This window comes from Camelus dromedarius, chromosome 17 (genome assembly GCF_036321535.1).
Source record: "Camelus dromedarius isolate mCamDro1 chromosome 17, mCamDro1.pat, whole genome shotgun sequence".
Lineage (NCBI taxonomy): Eukaryota > Metazoa > Chordata > Mammalia > Artiodactyla > Camelidae > Camelus > Camelus dromedarius.
In genome coordinates this window covers 2,967,891-2,982,263 of record NC_087452.1, presented here as the reverse complement: position 1 = coordinate 2,982,263, position 14,373 = coordinate 2,967,891, and the positions used below count along the sequence as shown (strand labels likewise).

Sequence of the window (14,373 nt, the reverse complement as noted above, 5' to 3'; positions counted from 1 at the left end):
AAACGTATGGTTACCAGGGAGGAAAAGGGGCGGGGAGGGATAAATTGGGAGTTCGAGATTTGCAGATACTAACTGCTACATATAAAATAGGTACACGAGTTTCGACTGTAAGGCACAAGGAGCCGTATTCAGTATCTTGCAGTAACCCACGATGAAAAAGAATGTGAAAAGGAACACGTGTGTGCACACGTGTGACGGAAGCAGTGTGCTGTACACCAGAAACTGATGCAACGTTGTAAGCGGACTGCAGTAACAAAATAAATAAATGAATAAACACAAAATCATCCACATGGGAGAAGAATGCCCGCCCTGGGTCCACCTCTTGAGCCGTGGTTCCTTTGGTCTGGTGTGAGGCCCAAGAACCCACATTTTAACCTGCTCCCCACCCACAGCCAAGACGGAGAACCGCTGAGTGATAATTACAATGAGTCCAGTCATCGCTTGGCTGTAATTCTCCCAGCCAACAATTTTTTTCCTGAAAAATGAAATGGAAAAAACCTGATGGAGTGGGAAAACTTGAAAGTCTGTGACACTACCTGGAAACCGGAGCCCACGGACTGTGAACAGGGGCAGGTTTGCTGCAGAAGCACCAAGCCGACAGCCTGGGGGCAGCTCTCGCCGCTGAGGGTGACGTGTGCTGGGCGGTGTGTGCGCCGCATTGCCTTCTCATCCCAAGCCACGCTTAGACTCAGGGTCTGCAGAGCGGACTGAGGACCTTTGGTGATCACAGACGGCTGCCTTTCCCGGACAGTCTGTGTCTGCCCAGCCTGGAGGGAAGTACTCGACATGCTTGTCTTCCTTAATGCTCACCACCTCTCTGTGAGGAAAGCAAAGTCTTCAGCCCCATTTTACAGAGCAGGAAACGGAGGCTCAGAGACAGCACGGCTTGCCCCAGGCCTGATGGCGAGGAGGCAGGAAGGCTGACCTCCACACTGGCAGGCTCAGAAGCCCCACATTCCTCAGCCTTGGCCCTGAGGACGACCGTGGGGAGGACACTGCGGGCCCGTGTCGGTGGCACCTGTGTGCCCTGCTAGTCTGGGCAAGGACCGTTGGCGGCCATTGGATCCCTGGGCTCAGCTCAGGGCCTGGCACATGCTGGCTGCTCGGATTCCCAGCAGGACGGGCTGGCGAGGCTGGAGCCAGGCAGCCGGTGGGGGGGGCACCGTGCTCCCAGCCTTCAGAGGCCTGCACTTGGATTGGGGCCCCAAGGCTTTGGCCACACTTCAAACCCGAGGGACGGATTTAGTGTCCTTAATCTTCCTCTTGAGTCAAGCGCCTGCTTGTCACCGGCCTGCTGGGGACCCTGTGGAGCAGCCTCTTTGGGGAGGCCTGCCTCCTCGAGCTCCTAGGTCCACAGGTCTGGGTCTGCGGGAGGGTCAGTGGGCTGCCATGTCCCAACCAGCCTCCCTTGTAAATGAAGACCGTTTCTGCTGCAGATTGGGAAATGACCTTGATGCTCTGTAGTCCTCCCCATCCAGAGGTGGGTCTGTTCCCACCGCCGGTGGACCGGGGCTGGCCCTGTGACTTGCTCGGTCCAGTAGAATGTGGTGGGAATGATGCTGCGCCAGTTTCAAGCCTGGGCTATGAGAGGCCTTGCATCTTCTGCTCTTGCCATCTTAGAATCTTTCCCCTGCCGCGGGCACGAGCCTGGCCTGCCCACCGGCGGAGAGAGGCCCACCAGCTGACCACGGACTCAGGCCAGCACAGGACCTCTGAGCTGAGCCAAGCCCAAATCACCAACCCATTATTGTGGGCCTAATAAATTGTCCTTGTTTCAAGGCACTTAGTTTGGGGATGTTTGTTATGCAGCTGGAGCTGACACCTCCCTTCCCCCTCCTCTTTGGCTGGTGAGGTGTAAGGAACACTTTGGACAGTGCCTGCCACAGAGAGGACGTTCACTACAGGCTGGTCTCAGGCTCCTGGGTCAGGACCGGAGGTGATGGAAGGTGAGGCCTCTTGTGGGTTTCATGATTTTTACCACCAATTTCATGTCACCTGAGATTGATGCCCTTCTCTACATCTTAGTGACAGAGGGGCTCCTTGGGTTTGGTGTCTGTCATAAAAGCCCTCCTTGACTAGTGTTTTAGGTCCTGGGGTCCCTGAGAACACCTGGAAAGACAGCATGTTGACAGACAAGGGAAACCCAACCTCGAAGGAGCTCAGAAGAGGAGCTCATAAAGGGACCTGAAGACGGATCGGAGGGGTTGAAGGAAACCAGAAGTGGGGGGTGTTATGGGAGCCCAGAGGAGAGCACGGGGATCGTGACGGAGGAGGGTTAACGGAGCCAGTAAAGAGGATTGACAAGTGACAACTGGATGTGTCCCCCTGGAGAGCAGCCCTCGGTGGCCCTGGAGACGGGATGCCATGGAGTGTGGGGGACGGAAATCTGAACACGGCGGCTCAAGGAGTGAGCCAGGTGAGCAAGTGGAGGCATGCAGTGTGGACGTCTTGTGCTCCCAAATATTCTCTTATGTACATATGTCTTCAGATTCCCTCCTTTGCTCTGAGGAGCTAGGGGATACGGAATTAAATAGTCCAGTCTCCATCTTTAAGAAATATGAGATCTTTGAGGGGAAACAGAGATATGGATGAATGAATAAATGATCTAACAAATGGGTGAAGTCTTCTTGGGTAGACTGTCCCCAACAGCCAGCCCGTCCCTCAGCATAGCACTGGGGTCCAGCACACGGCTCTGGGAGAAGACAGCCCCAGCTCTCATGCTTCTAAGCTGTGTGACCTTGGGCAAGTGACCTCACCTCTCTGGGCTTTGGCCTCGTTGCCTGTGCGGTGGAGCTGTGATAGCTTCAGGCTCTTTGTTGAGAAGGGCAGGGAGACCCCGTGGAGGGAGGGCTCAGGGGACAGTGGTGTGGGTGTGAGAGGTCCCCCTTGGCTGGCAAATACCCCAGGGAACTGTGAGGTTGGTCTTTTTGGTTTTCATGAAATACACCTGAGCAGGTGAATGCCTAGGGAAAAGAAAAATAGGGGAAGGGTTGTGTGTGGGGTGGTGGTGGGATGCTGAGGGGCGGGAGGGACAAAGGAGGAGGCTCCTGAACCCCCTACCCCAACCGTGCAGGCTGTGTTCTTAGCTCTCCGACCGCGACCGCGTCAGTTCACTTCATCCTCACAGCAGCCCAGCGAGGCCACTGCTGGGATCACCTGCACTTTGCCGACAGGGAAATGCACATCCACCCTGCAGGACAGAGCCTGGGGAGCAGGAGCAGGACTGGAGTCCTGGCGGCCCGATCCCAGAGAAATCAGGGAATGGGAGGCTGTCTGAGCAGACGGAGCCCGGGGTCAGGAGCTCACAGTCTCGGGCTGGGGCCTGGAGCCGCCACAGACTTGCTGTGGGACCCTGGTCATCTTCAGACCTGTTACCCCATCTGTGCAAGCAAGGGCTGAGCCCTGCCATCTGGAATTACCCAGAGGCTCCCCTCTCACTGGGGCTTAAATGCCCCACTTGGTCAGCCCTAAGTCAGTCCCCACCCCAGGCCCACGCACCCAAGGAGACCCTGCCTGGGTAGGGGTGCCCAAGGCTCGTCCCTGAGTCGGGTCCTGCCCCGTGCCCAGCCCCTGCGAGAGCACTCCTCACTGGCTTTACCGCCATTTGAGCTGCTGGGGAAAAGCTAGCTCACATACCACTCTCTTGCTAAAGAATCTTCAGTGGCTCCCTATCGTCTTCAAAATGATCAAATCCCTCAGCCCCCTGACCAAGGTCTCACAATTCCATGACTCCAGCTGGACCACCAGCCATCCCCTATACACTTTTCTGACAAGACACACGAAAGGATTCTCTCCTTTGGCTTTTCACACTTTTGTGTCTGTGCTTGAGTAGTTCCTCTGTGGGTCTGCCTCCCTTCCCAGGCCAATGAGGGCTCCTGCCGAGTCAGGGGACAGAGCTTGGTGGCCTGTCCCGCCAGAGTGCATTTTGTACAATTACTCCTGAGCCCCCTGAGGCTGGGGGCAGAGTCAAGGCGTCCTTATACCCCCTACACTCCGCCCCCGCCCAGCCCCATGGGGGGAACTGGATGGTGGCAGGAACCCTCAGCCCAAGAAGCCACAGGAGAGAAGACCCAGTGGGCCCTGCTGTCCTAACGGGGGATTGCCATGCGGCAGAGAAAGCATCTGGGCCTAAGGGGCCTGCAGACCTGAGCGAACCTGAGAAGCCAGTGAGCCCCCGAAGCCTCCCGCACGACGTCAGCCACAGGCTTACCTGAGGCTGCTGTGGCCAACGGTTCCTTCTGCCGTGAGAAGCCACGTCCCGGGCCCTCTTTGATGATTTATGGAAGCGCATCGCTCGGCAGTCAAAGGATGGTCTCTGCTCACCACCGACTCCAGGTGCTTCTTCCAAGAGTGAAGTTTCCTTGAGACCAACATTGCGCCCACGCCTCGGCGGTGCCCCGGGGCCAGCAGGGGCGCCTGGCGCTGAGCCTGTTTGCTCGGCTCCAGGAGGCTCGGATCCCTCTGCCCGGCCACCCCTCTGGCCAAGAGGACTCTCCTTTAGGGGATGGAGCCAAATGCCAGATGCCAGGGAACAATCTCGATCAGTCTGGGGAGTCCCCGCCTTCCCACTCCCCATGGCCAGGGAGCTCTGGGGTGGGCATGTGACCAGGTTCTAGCCAATGAAACACAGGAGAGAGGCTGCTGAGGGGCTTTTGGGGAAGGTTTCCCTCCTGGAGAAAAGAGAGGGACCCCTCGTTGTTCTGGAGATGCAGCCATTGCCCCATCTCTCCCAGAGTGGGGCACTTGGTATCTGGAGTTGCAGCCACCATCAGTGTCCACGAGGGAAAGTGTCTCTGACATGTTGACGATGGCATTGTCATCGCCACGGGTGGAAAGTCAGAAAGTGCTGGGGCCCCGTGGGACAGCACTAAGCTACTGAGCGTCCCTGGGATCAGAGTGACAAGAGCCAGCTGAGTGACAACCTGGAGGAAGGGTGTTCCAGGCGTAGGGACAGCCTGTGCAAAGGCCCCAGGCAGGAAGGAGCTTGGTATATTCTAGGACCTGTGTGTATGTCTGTGTGTGTGCGTGTCTGTCTGTGTGTGTCTGGAAGAGGGTCGGCAAGGGGCAGAGCGACGGGATCAGATCAGGGGCTGGATGACACAGGACCTCAGAGGCCACAGCCAAGACCTTTAGATTTTTTTCATTGTACCTCCCACTTTTTATTATAAAAAAGCCCTCAAATTTGAAACATTGAAAGAATAGAGAAGAAACACTCACATGGGTTCCATCTAGGCTCAACCACTGCTAATGTTCTGGCACATCTGCTCTATCTTCACATCCATGTGCTTTTTCCCTGCTTGGTATTTGAGAGTAACTTGAGGACGTCACGACTCCTGACTCCTGAACGCTTGATCGCAGGTCTCCTGAGAGAAAGAACATTCCTCCTCACGAGCACGTCACCACAGTGCCTAGAGAAAATGAACGCGGCTCCCCGATTCTCAGTCCACGTTCACTCGTCCCCCGAGTGCTCCCCAGGGCTGTCTCTTCCCTCCTGCCTCCTTTTCTCTCCTGGAACCAGGATCCGGTGCAGGTTTGCACGTCGCACGTGACGACTTTGTCGAGTCCTCTGCAGTAAGAACAGTCTGCCAGCTGACATCACCACCTGACATTGACTTTGTACACATTTTATTCATTCGATGACTTTATTCAGTTGAGGTTTGTCATACATACGGTGAACAAATCTTCAGTATGTGGCTTGGTGAATTTGTTTGGGGTTTTTTGGGGGGAGGATGTAATCAGGATTATTTATTTATTTTCTGATGGAGGTACTGGGGCTTGAACCCAGGACCTCGTGCTTGCTAAGCATGCCCTCTACCACTGAGCTCCCCCCTCCCCCAAGCTTTGTGAATTTGTACATATATACTCACCACCCAGATCAAGACAGAGAACATTTCCATCCTCCTAGAAGGTTCCCTCCACTCTCCTAGGCCATCCCCACCCTGCCCGAGGCAGCTGCTGGTCCCAGTCCATCACCGCAGGCCGGTGCGGGGTGACCTCGGGCCCCTCAGAGATGGAGTCAGACCGCGTGTTCTCTGGAGGTGGGGGTGCCATGCGGCTAGCGTCTTGGCTTCCGATGGTACACACTTTCCTGCTGTCCAGTCGGGGAACGTTTGGGGTGTGCCTGGTGACAGTGAGTGACACTGACTCTCGTGGGTGGGACTGTGCCCCTCGTGTCACACCCCCTACCCTGAGGCCCAGAATGTCAGGTCGCCCCGCTGCCCGCGATCTCAGTGGGTCAGGGGTGACCCCAGACCTCTCCACTGCTGAGGTGAGTTTTCCTTTTAATGTCAGGGTCAGTGGAGGGTTTTGAGCAGGGGAGTGACATGATCTGACTTACTATTTGTAAAGATCACTTTGAGGCCCGTTTGGAGAAGAGACGGAAGGGGACAAGGACCCCAGGGAGACCAGCGAGGAGGCAGCCCATCAGTCCAGGCCAGTGCGTGCGTTGGTGGTCGGGGGTGGGCTGGGCTGGGGGACAGTCGTGCTGGCGGCGCCCGCGCGGACCAGGCACCCGTCCATGACGGCGGGCGTGCGCCATGGCCCAGGCTCGGCCCCTCTGTGTGCCCAGCCCGGGGCCTGGCAGCCAGGCCGGCCGCCATACCTGGGTGTGCCTGAATTCAGAGAAACTGTGACTTGAGGTTTGATGCTGCAAATTAAAAAAAAAAAGAAACCAAGAGACAGAACAAGAGTCTGACCTGCTTACCCAGCAGGCGTTGCAGCAGTTTCTGAGGAGTAACTCTCAGCTCCCCTCCCGAGCACCGTGAATCTCCAGGGAGGCCTCTGCCTCCAGGAGCACCATTCACGTTGCCCCGGGGGGACAAACAAGGTGGACAACAGTCAGGTCTGCCTCCTGGGCCCAGAAGGTCCCCAGCCTGGGGCCCGGGACTGAGAGCTCTCTCTCGCTCCGCAGGGCTCAGGCTCCCACCGCCCCACCGTGGTCCGGGGGTGGGGGTCGGGACCTCGCGTGTCATCTGTACCTGGCAAGTTGTCCCCCAGCAACCTGGGGGCGGCTCCTGCCTGAACCCTGCTGGCCCCAAGGCTGTCTGTGTCAGTTACCCATCACTGTGTAGCGTGTTACCCCAACGACAACAAACACTGATTACAGCTTCTGTTTTCTGGAGGCCAGGAGCTTGGGAGCGGCCTAGCTGGGTGTTTCCAGTCTTGGGGGTGTCTCTCAGGAGGCCACTATCAAGGGACCGCTGTCATCAGAAAGCTTGACTGGGGCTGGAGCCAACTCACAGGGCTGGCAATCGGTGCCGGTTGCCGGCGGGAGGCCTACGTGCCTCTGTACGGGCTGCAGCCCCCATGGTGGCTGGCTCCACCCAGAGGAAGTGGCCCCAGAGTAGGCGGAAGCTGCAACGCTAGATGACTTAACCTCCGAAGTCACACACCGTCGTTTCTGCAATATCCCATCAGTTACGTGGCCCTGCTTGGAGAAGGGGCTGCACAAGGGTGTGAATGCTTGGCCTGTTCCCAGACCTCGTAAGTGGGTGCCTGGGGCCCAGACAGGTGTGGGCGCAGCGGCCCTTGGCCTGGCTCTGGGCTGCAGTGCAGGCTGCCCTTCTCCACCAGCAGGAGATACCCCAAGCCCAGGCTTCACAATGGTGGGAGGAGGCGGGTGTGGAGTTGAGTGGCTTAGGGTCAAACTTATGGCCGATTAGTGGGGCCTGTGAGTCGTATTGGGAGGGATTTTCAGGGATTGCAGTGGGGCAAAATGTCCCTGAGGCCTGACCTCCCTCCACGAGGGCAGCTGCAGAGGCTGGAGCTACTAGCGTGTTAATGGGGGGCTGCCCCAGCTGTGGAGCCTTGAGGCCCAGAGCCCCCACACAGACTCCCCTCTTCCACCCCGACACTGGCACAGAGCACAGTGGTGAAGGCCATCACGGCTGAAGGAGCACCTGGGTGCCTTGTGTGTTACTGCCCTGAGTTCGTGAGGCCCCCCGCGCAGGGGCATCCCCATTCCACAGACAAGGAAGCCGAGCTCAGTGAGGTCAAGGCAGCAGTGCTGTCAAAATAAACCTACACCACACCCTGCTCTCCCTACCGTTGGCCACCTCGCTGGCCCCACCCACCGGCATCACTCACCTGGATGATGCACAGGTGGGGCCAGGGATGCTCAGAAAGGTCACATTTTAACCAACCTGTATCTTGTACAAGTTGAACACACACCTTTGGGCACCTCTCAGTCTTCGCAAGGTTAGCCAAGTCTTGAACTTGTGTTCCTTGTTCAAATGTATTTTTATTCTTTTACTATGAATACCGATGTATGTATCTACAAATAATACATGCCAAATGTTGCATGTGTCCTCAGTCTTATCATAAAGTGGATCACAACAGACTCTTTCTTCTGGAACATGCCTTTCTTCCCTCCGCAGTGTGTGTCTGAGATGCAGCGGGTTGGCACGTGTGGCTCCAGTGCATCTGTTTTCACTGCTGTATCGTACTCCGTGGATTGGCTCTAACTCAGTCCGTTGTTCCTGTTTGAGTCTCACTGGTTCAGGCAGGTGTAATTTTGGTTCTCATATTATGGATGAGAAGGTGGCTCAGAGAGATTAAGGAGATTGTCTGGGATCAGCCAGCCTCTGAGGGGCAGAAACCCCTCCACTGAGCCCCGAATGGTGTAGTTCACAAGCTCCTTCACTGTTAAACTCCGTGAGCAAGAAGGGAGGAGGCCATGCAGCCAGGCTAGCCCCGGGGCCATCTTAGCCCTCAGGGGCGGCCTGGAAGGGGGACTTTGACATACCCCTTGGGAAGGTGGCCCAGGGGTCAGGAAACACCCCAACCCCAAATCTGTCCATGGGCCTCTCTCCACCCCAGGGGTAGCTCAGGGCCGACACACATGTCACAGGCTGGACTGTGTGGCTCCATGAGACACCTCCTGCCCAGGACACAGAATAAGGCAGTCCTGAGCTGGACTCCACTCTAAGCCACGGGGTCTTCAGCTGTGATGTGGGGACAGTCATGGCACCTCCTTAGAGGGCACCTGAACATCGTTTAGAGCGTCTGCTATTTAAGGATCCCGAGGTGCTTCTATTCCAGTTTCATCTTCATTCATTTACTCAGCAAAGAAGTGCAGGGCCCCTGCTGTGGGCCGAGCGCCATGCGGGGCACTGCAGGCCCCGCAGCGGCGGGGGGCTGGGAGTCAGCACAAGGCAGACCGTGCCCCGGCTGTGGCTCTCGCTGCACCTCTGTTTCCTCCCCTGTGGGAGGAAACTGGAGGAAATCCTAGACCCTCACGTGACCACGGGGAGGGGGGCCGGGTCTTCCCTCCCTGATGTGGGCAGAGCACAGCCTGAGGCCCCAGGCAGCAGCCAGCCTGCAAAGGCACCAGGGAGCACACTGGAGCTGGGGCCGGCTGCCCACTGGCTGCAGGCGCCGTCCCCACACTGGGCCAGCCATAGGATGCAGCTGGGCACAAAATCAGGAGGTCAGCTCATGCCCCAGACATGCAGGCACGTCACCCCAGGGACGGGGGCTGAGGAAAGCCCCTCCTCCGCCCTCCCCTTCCACGTCCGCCCTCCTGCTCCCCGGGAGACGCAGCTGCTTCTCTCAGAGTTTCCACTCCCCCACCCTCCCAACCATCAAAGAGCATCGGGCCCTGGCCCCGGCGCAGGCCCTGCCCACCCTGCCAGCGGAGCCTGCCCACCCTCACGTCGGCGCTCAGGCAGGAGGCACTGGCTTGACACAAAACACAAAGCCAGCAGAAGAGCCAATTCAGGTCACCCTCAGAGACAGCTCAGGGCACAGCCCATGGCAGGCCCTGCAGGAAATCCTATGTGGGGTGTCACCGCCTGCCAAGGGCCCTGCCATCCTGTCCACCCCTACCTTGTTGGTTTATCCGTTCCAACCTCCACCTTCTTCTTACTCCCATGTCCCCACTGCCTTCAGAAAGACCGACAGGAGGCGGTTCAAGGGGCACACCCTCCAAGGAGCTGTGGCAGGTTGGTCCAAGAGCTGAGGAGTTGGGTCAGACAGCCGGGGCCTGATCTTGGCACTGCCACTCTTGGGCTGTCTGACCCTGGACACGTGTGCCCTGTCTGAGCAGGGATGTGTGAGATTCAGCCAGGTGAGAGGGGGGGCCAGGCCCTGCAAGAGGGGATGACACCAAGGTCTGGGGCCAGACGGGAACTGTCCCAGCCCCCTGCAAGGGGTGCGTACCCACGACTCCAGGGCAAATGCCGATGCCAGAGAAGGGAAGCCAGGGCCGGGGGCTGAGTGCCGAGCCGGGTAGAGCTGGCGAGTGTCTGGCAAAGAGCAGAAGCCAGAGAGAGATGGGAGAGAGGGACGGGGAGAGGGGATGGCAGCCATCGGGGGGAGCACTTCCTTGAGCTGAGCCTGGGGGATGCCTGCAGGAGAGGGCCACTGAGGGGGAGTCCTGCCAGCGGGCATCCCTCAGCGCCTGCAGGAAGGCCACTTCTGGATGATTCCGGCATCAGGCCCACCATCTCACCCAAAGAGCTCATTTCCTCCCCTCTCCTCTCTGCCCCACTGCCAGGGAGGTGGCCCACCCCACATTTCACACATAAAAAGTTGGATGGAGCTTTCTGCCAAAATTGCCCAGATCTGAATCATGTCAGAGCGAGAAGGAGCTTTGGGATGAATCGTGTTCCAGATGGGGAAACTGAGGCACAGAGAGAGTCAGGGACTTGCCTGTATCACTCGGCAGAGCTGGGTGGGCGTCCAGGCCTCCTGCGCCCTGGAAGGCCCTGGAAGCCAGGTAACAGCATCAGCTGGTGGGCATTTCTTAAGCTCTTTGTCCAGAGCGGGCACACAGGAGTCAGCATCTCCTCAGAGAAGCGAGGCCCAGGGCCAGCTCGCCCGCCAGCAGCTGGGAGGGAGCAGGAACGATCACGGCGCTGACAAGGGAGAGGGGGTGGGCCACGGCCTGTCCCAGGATTTCTAACATGGACTCTCTCATATTTCACAGCAGCTCTAGGAAGCAGCAGCCACTCTCCCCAGTTTATAGATAAGAAAAGTGAGGAACAGGGAGCCTGATGCCAGAAATTGGCCCCCTGCCCAGGAGGGTGACTAGCTCCATTTTTATAAAGATGGGGCTTGACTTGCCCTGGGCCGTGTTTCTGGCCTCAGAAGGTGGGTTTGAGGATGAAGAGTGGGGTGTGTGGGGTCTCTGAGGATGCAGGACAGAAAGGGGCCGGGCCCGTGGATGTCCCAAACCAGGCCCCAGCCACGGCCTCCAAGGGCGGGCAGGGTCACGGAGGCGGAGAGGCAGAGGCCCACCTGCGGCACCGCCCCGGCCACCTCTCCCTGGAGGCCCTGTGATCTCTCCTTGAAATGTTCGAGGATCCTGTCTTCCCCAAGCAGAGTCCTTGGCCCCTGGCAGCCAGCCCCTCCTGCAAACCGTGGGCTTAACTGCTGTTTCGAGGTTTAGCGGCTGTGGGAGCTGGAGGGAAGGAGAGGGTCCCAGAAGCCGGCAGCCCTGCGGGTGGCCCACGCCTGAGGCAGCGGGCGAGGGAGGCATTCCTTACACCCCCCCCCCCCCCGCACCTGCTGAGTGATCTCGGGCAGGGCTCAGAGCCCTCGGTTGTCCCAGCTGCTGTCCCAGCTCTGAGATGTTTCCAGGTGGCTATTCTCGGTATTTGGGATGCTCGAGCCATGGATGTGTGCCTCATTCATCTCAGAGATGGAGGAGGAGAGAGAGAGAGCAGGCGCACAGAGGAGGCACACAGGTAGAGGCATGGAGGTGGGGATGAGGTAAGTCAGAGCGGGGGTGGAGGCCCAGGGGAACCCAGCCAGGCCTGCCCCTCCCTGATAGCAGGCACAGGGCTCCTAACCCGGGGCAGCTGGAGGTGGCATCTGGCTGGGGCCTGGCAGGGACCCGGGGTTCTGGAAGGGGAATGGAGAGGCAGTGTCAGCCATGAGACACCCCATTTCCCCCAAACCTGCCTGAGGACTCAGAATTCAGCAAATGCTCCCTTCTGCATGTCAGGCAGGACAACCTCCTCACTGCTCTGGCTGCCCCCTTCCAGCCCACTGTCTCTCTCCTTAGTGGAATGTCCACTGTCTCAAAGCCACGTCCCCTTTCTGGACCAATGCCAGGATGGCTTCCATTGCCTAGAATGCTCTGAACATCGTCATGTAAGATGCTATGATGGTTAGTTTTATGTCAGCTTGGCTGGGCCATCGTGCCCAAGTATATTCAAACATTATTCTAAATGTTTCTGTGAGAGTGCATTTGGACAAGATTCACATTTAAATTGGTAGACTTTGAGTAGAGTGGATGGTTCTCCATAATGAGGGTGGGCCTTGTCCCAATCAGTTGACAGCCTGACTAGAACAAAAAGACTGACCTCCTCTGAGCAATAGGGAATTCTGCAGCAGGTGGTTTCCAGATTTGAACTGCAACATTATCCCTTCCTGGGACTCCATCCTGCTGGCCCACCCTGTAGATTTCAGACTTGCCGGTTTTCATAATCACATGAGCCAATTCCTTAAAATAAATGTCTTTCTCTCTAGATATACTCTCTATTGGTTCTGTTTTTCTGGAGACCCCTGACTAATACAGATGCCCTTCAAAGGATACCTACTCCAGGAAGTCTTCCTCGATCCCTAGGCAAAGTTCTCCAATTTGTTTGGTCTATCAGAGCCCTTCATACTGCCCCAGTTACATAGCATTTGTCACATCACAGTCCACTGAATTATAAGTCAGTCTCCCTTACTGGGGACTGAGTCCTGAACATTATGGACTGGAGACGATTCACCCAAGTCCTCAGCACAGGCCAGCACAGGGCCTAGCACAGAAGAGGTGGATGGATGGATGGAAGGGTGAATGGATGAATGCATGATGGAAGGAAGGTAGAAAAGAAAGAAGAGTGATGAATAGACAATGGACAGATGGGTGGAGTGGCGAGTAATTGGGGATGTGTGAATGGATGGAAAGAGGAAAGGAAGGGTGGATGATGAATGGATGAGTGGATGCATGATGAGTGGATGTGTGGATGGGTGAGTGGATGTGTGGGTGGGTGGATGGATGGATGGATGAATGGATGGATGGGTGGGTGGGTGGATAGGTGGATGGATGGATGGGTGAGTGGAAGGATGGGTGGGTGGATGGATGGATGGATGAGTGGATGGATGGATGGGTGGGTGGGTGGATGGATGGGTGTATGTATGTATGTATGTATGGATGGATGGATGGATGGATGGAAGGACGGGTGGGTAGGTGGATATATGGATGCGTGGGTGGGCGACTGGATGTGTGAGTGGATGGATGGATGGATGGATGAATGGATGGATGGATGGGTGGGTGGATAGATGGATGGATGGGTGGGTGGGTGAGTGGATGGATGGGTGAATGGATGGGTGGGTGGATGGATGGGTGGGTGGATGGATGGATGAATGGGTGGGTAGATGGATGGATGAATGGGTGGGTGGGTGGGTGGATGGATGGATGGATGAATGGGTGGGTGGATGGATGGATGAATGGATGGGTGGGTGGATGGATGGGTGAGTGGATGGATGGATGGATGGGTGGGTGGATGGATGGATGGATGGATGGGTGGGTGGATGGGTGGGTGGGTGGGTGGGTGGATGGATGAGTGGAAGGATGGGTGGGTAGGTGGATGGATGAATGAGGCAAAGTCCCTGACATTAAGGACCTCCCAGGTGGGTAGGAGGGTCACCCTTATTCCTAACTCACTTCCACCCCAAACAGAAAGGCTCTGGGCTCCCAAACAGGAGCCTGCAGATTCCCCGGGACAGTGGTCTCCCTTTGGTCAGTGGGAATCCCACTCAATCCCTGTACAGAGGTTCTACTGGGTGCCTGGCCTTGTGCGGGTGGGGTCTGGAATGATCCAGTCTTGGACTCAGTTCTGCTGTGTCCTCACTGTGTGGACTTGGACAAGTCCCTCTTCCTCTCTGGGTCTCTGTTTCCTTGTCTGAAATGGGTCTATGAGAGATCATGTGACCAAGTGGCTCCGTGTGTGTGTCCTAGAGCCTGACTGCCCAGCTCTGTCATTTGCTAGGGTGTAACCTGGGCTGGTCACCCCACTGTGCCATGTCTTAGTTTCCCCCAATGTAAATGGAGGTGATGCCAGTCCCTCCCCATGGCATTGTTTTGAGGATTAAATGAATGAGTACATATAACTTGTTTGGAACAGGGCTTGGCACATGATCGTTGCCCACGACACAGTGTGGTTGGGAGGAGACAATGAACTCATCTGGTGAAATGCTCGGCTGGGTGCCTGGAGCGTGGGAACCATTCCATGAACCACGTTATCCTTGATCTCCAATGTGGTCCTGTTTTCCAGATCGGGAAACCGAGGCTGTGAGAGGAGAGGCGACTTAGCCAAGACCAGGCAGCCCGTAAGTGGTGGAAGCTGGGATTCCAGCACAGGCCTGGCTGACCCCGGCCCC

At 57.1% G+C, this 14,373-nt stretch overlaps 1 protein-coding gene across 1 annotated transcript; it reads right to left on the bottom strand.

Moving 5' to 3' along the window:
• Nucleotides 1–9,233: 9,233 nt before the first annotated feature.
• Nucleotides 9,234–13,609, bottom strand: LOC135323319 (uncharacterized). Its single transcript, XM_064496142.1, has 6 exons — nt 13,215–13,609; nt 12,844–13,138; nt 11,793–11,844; nt 10,159–10,244; nt 9,826–9,878; nt 9,234–9,408 (listed from the first exon to the last, which is right to left on the bottom strand). Exons 1-6 carry the CDS (start codon nt 13,607–13,609, stop codon nt 9,234–9,236), a joined length of 1,056 nt encoding a protein of 351 aa, XP_064352212.1.
• Nucleotides 13,610–14,373: the final 764 nt, after the last annotated feature.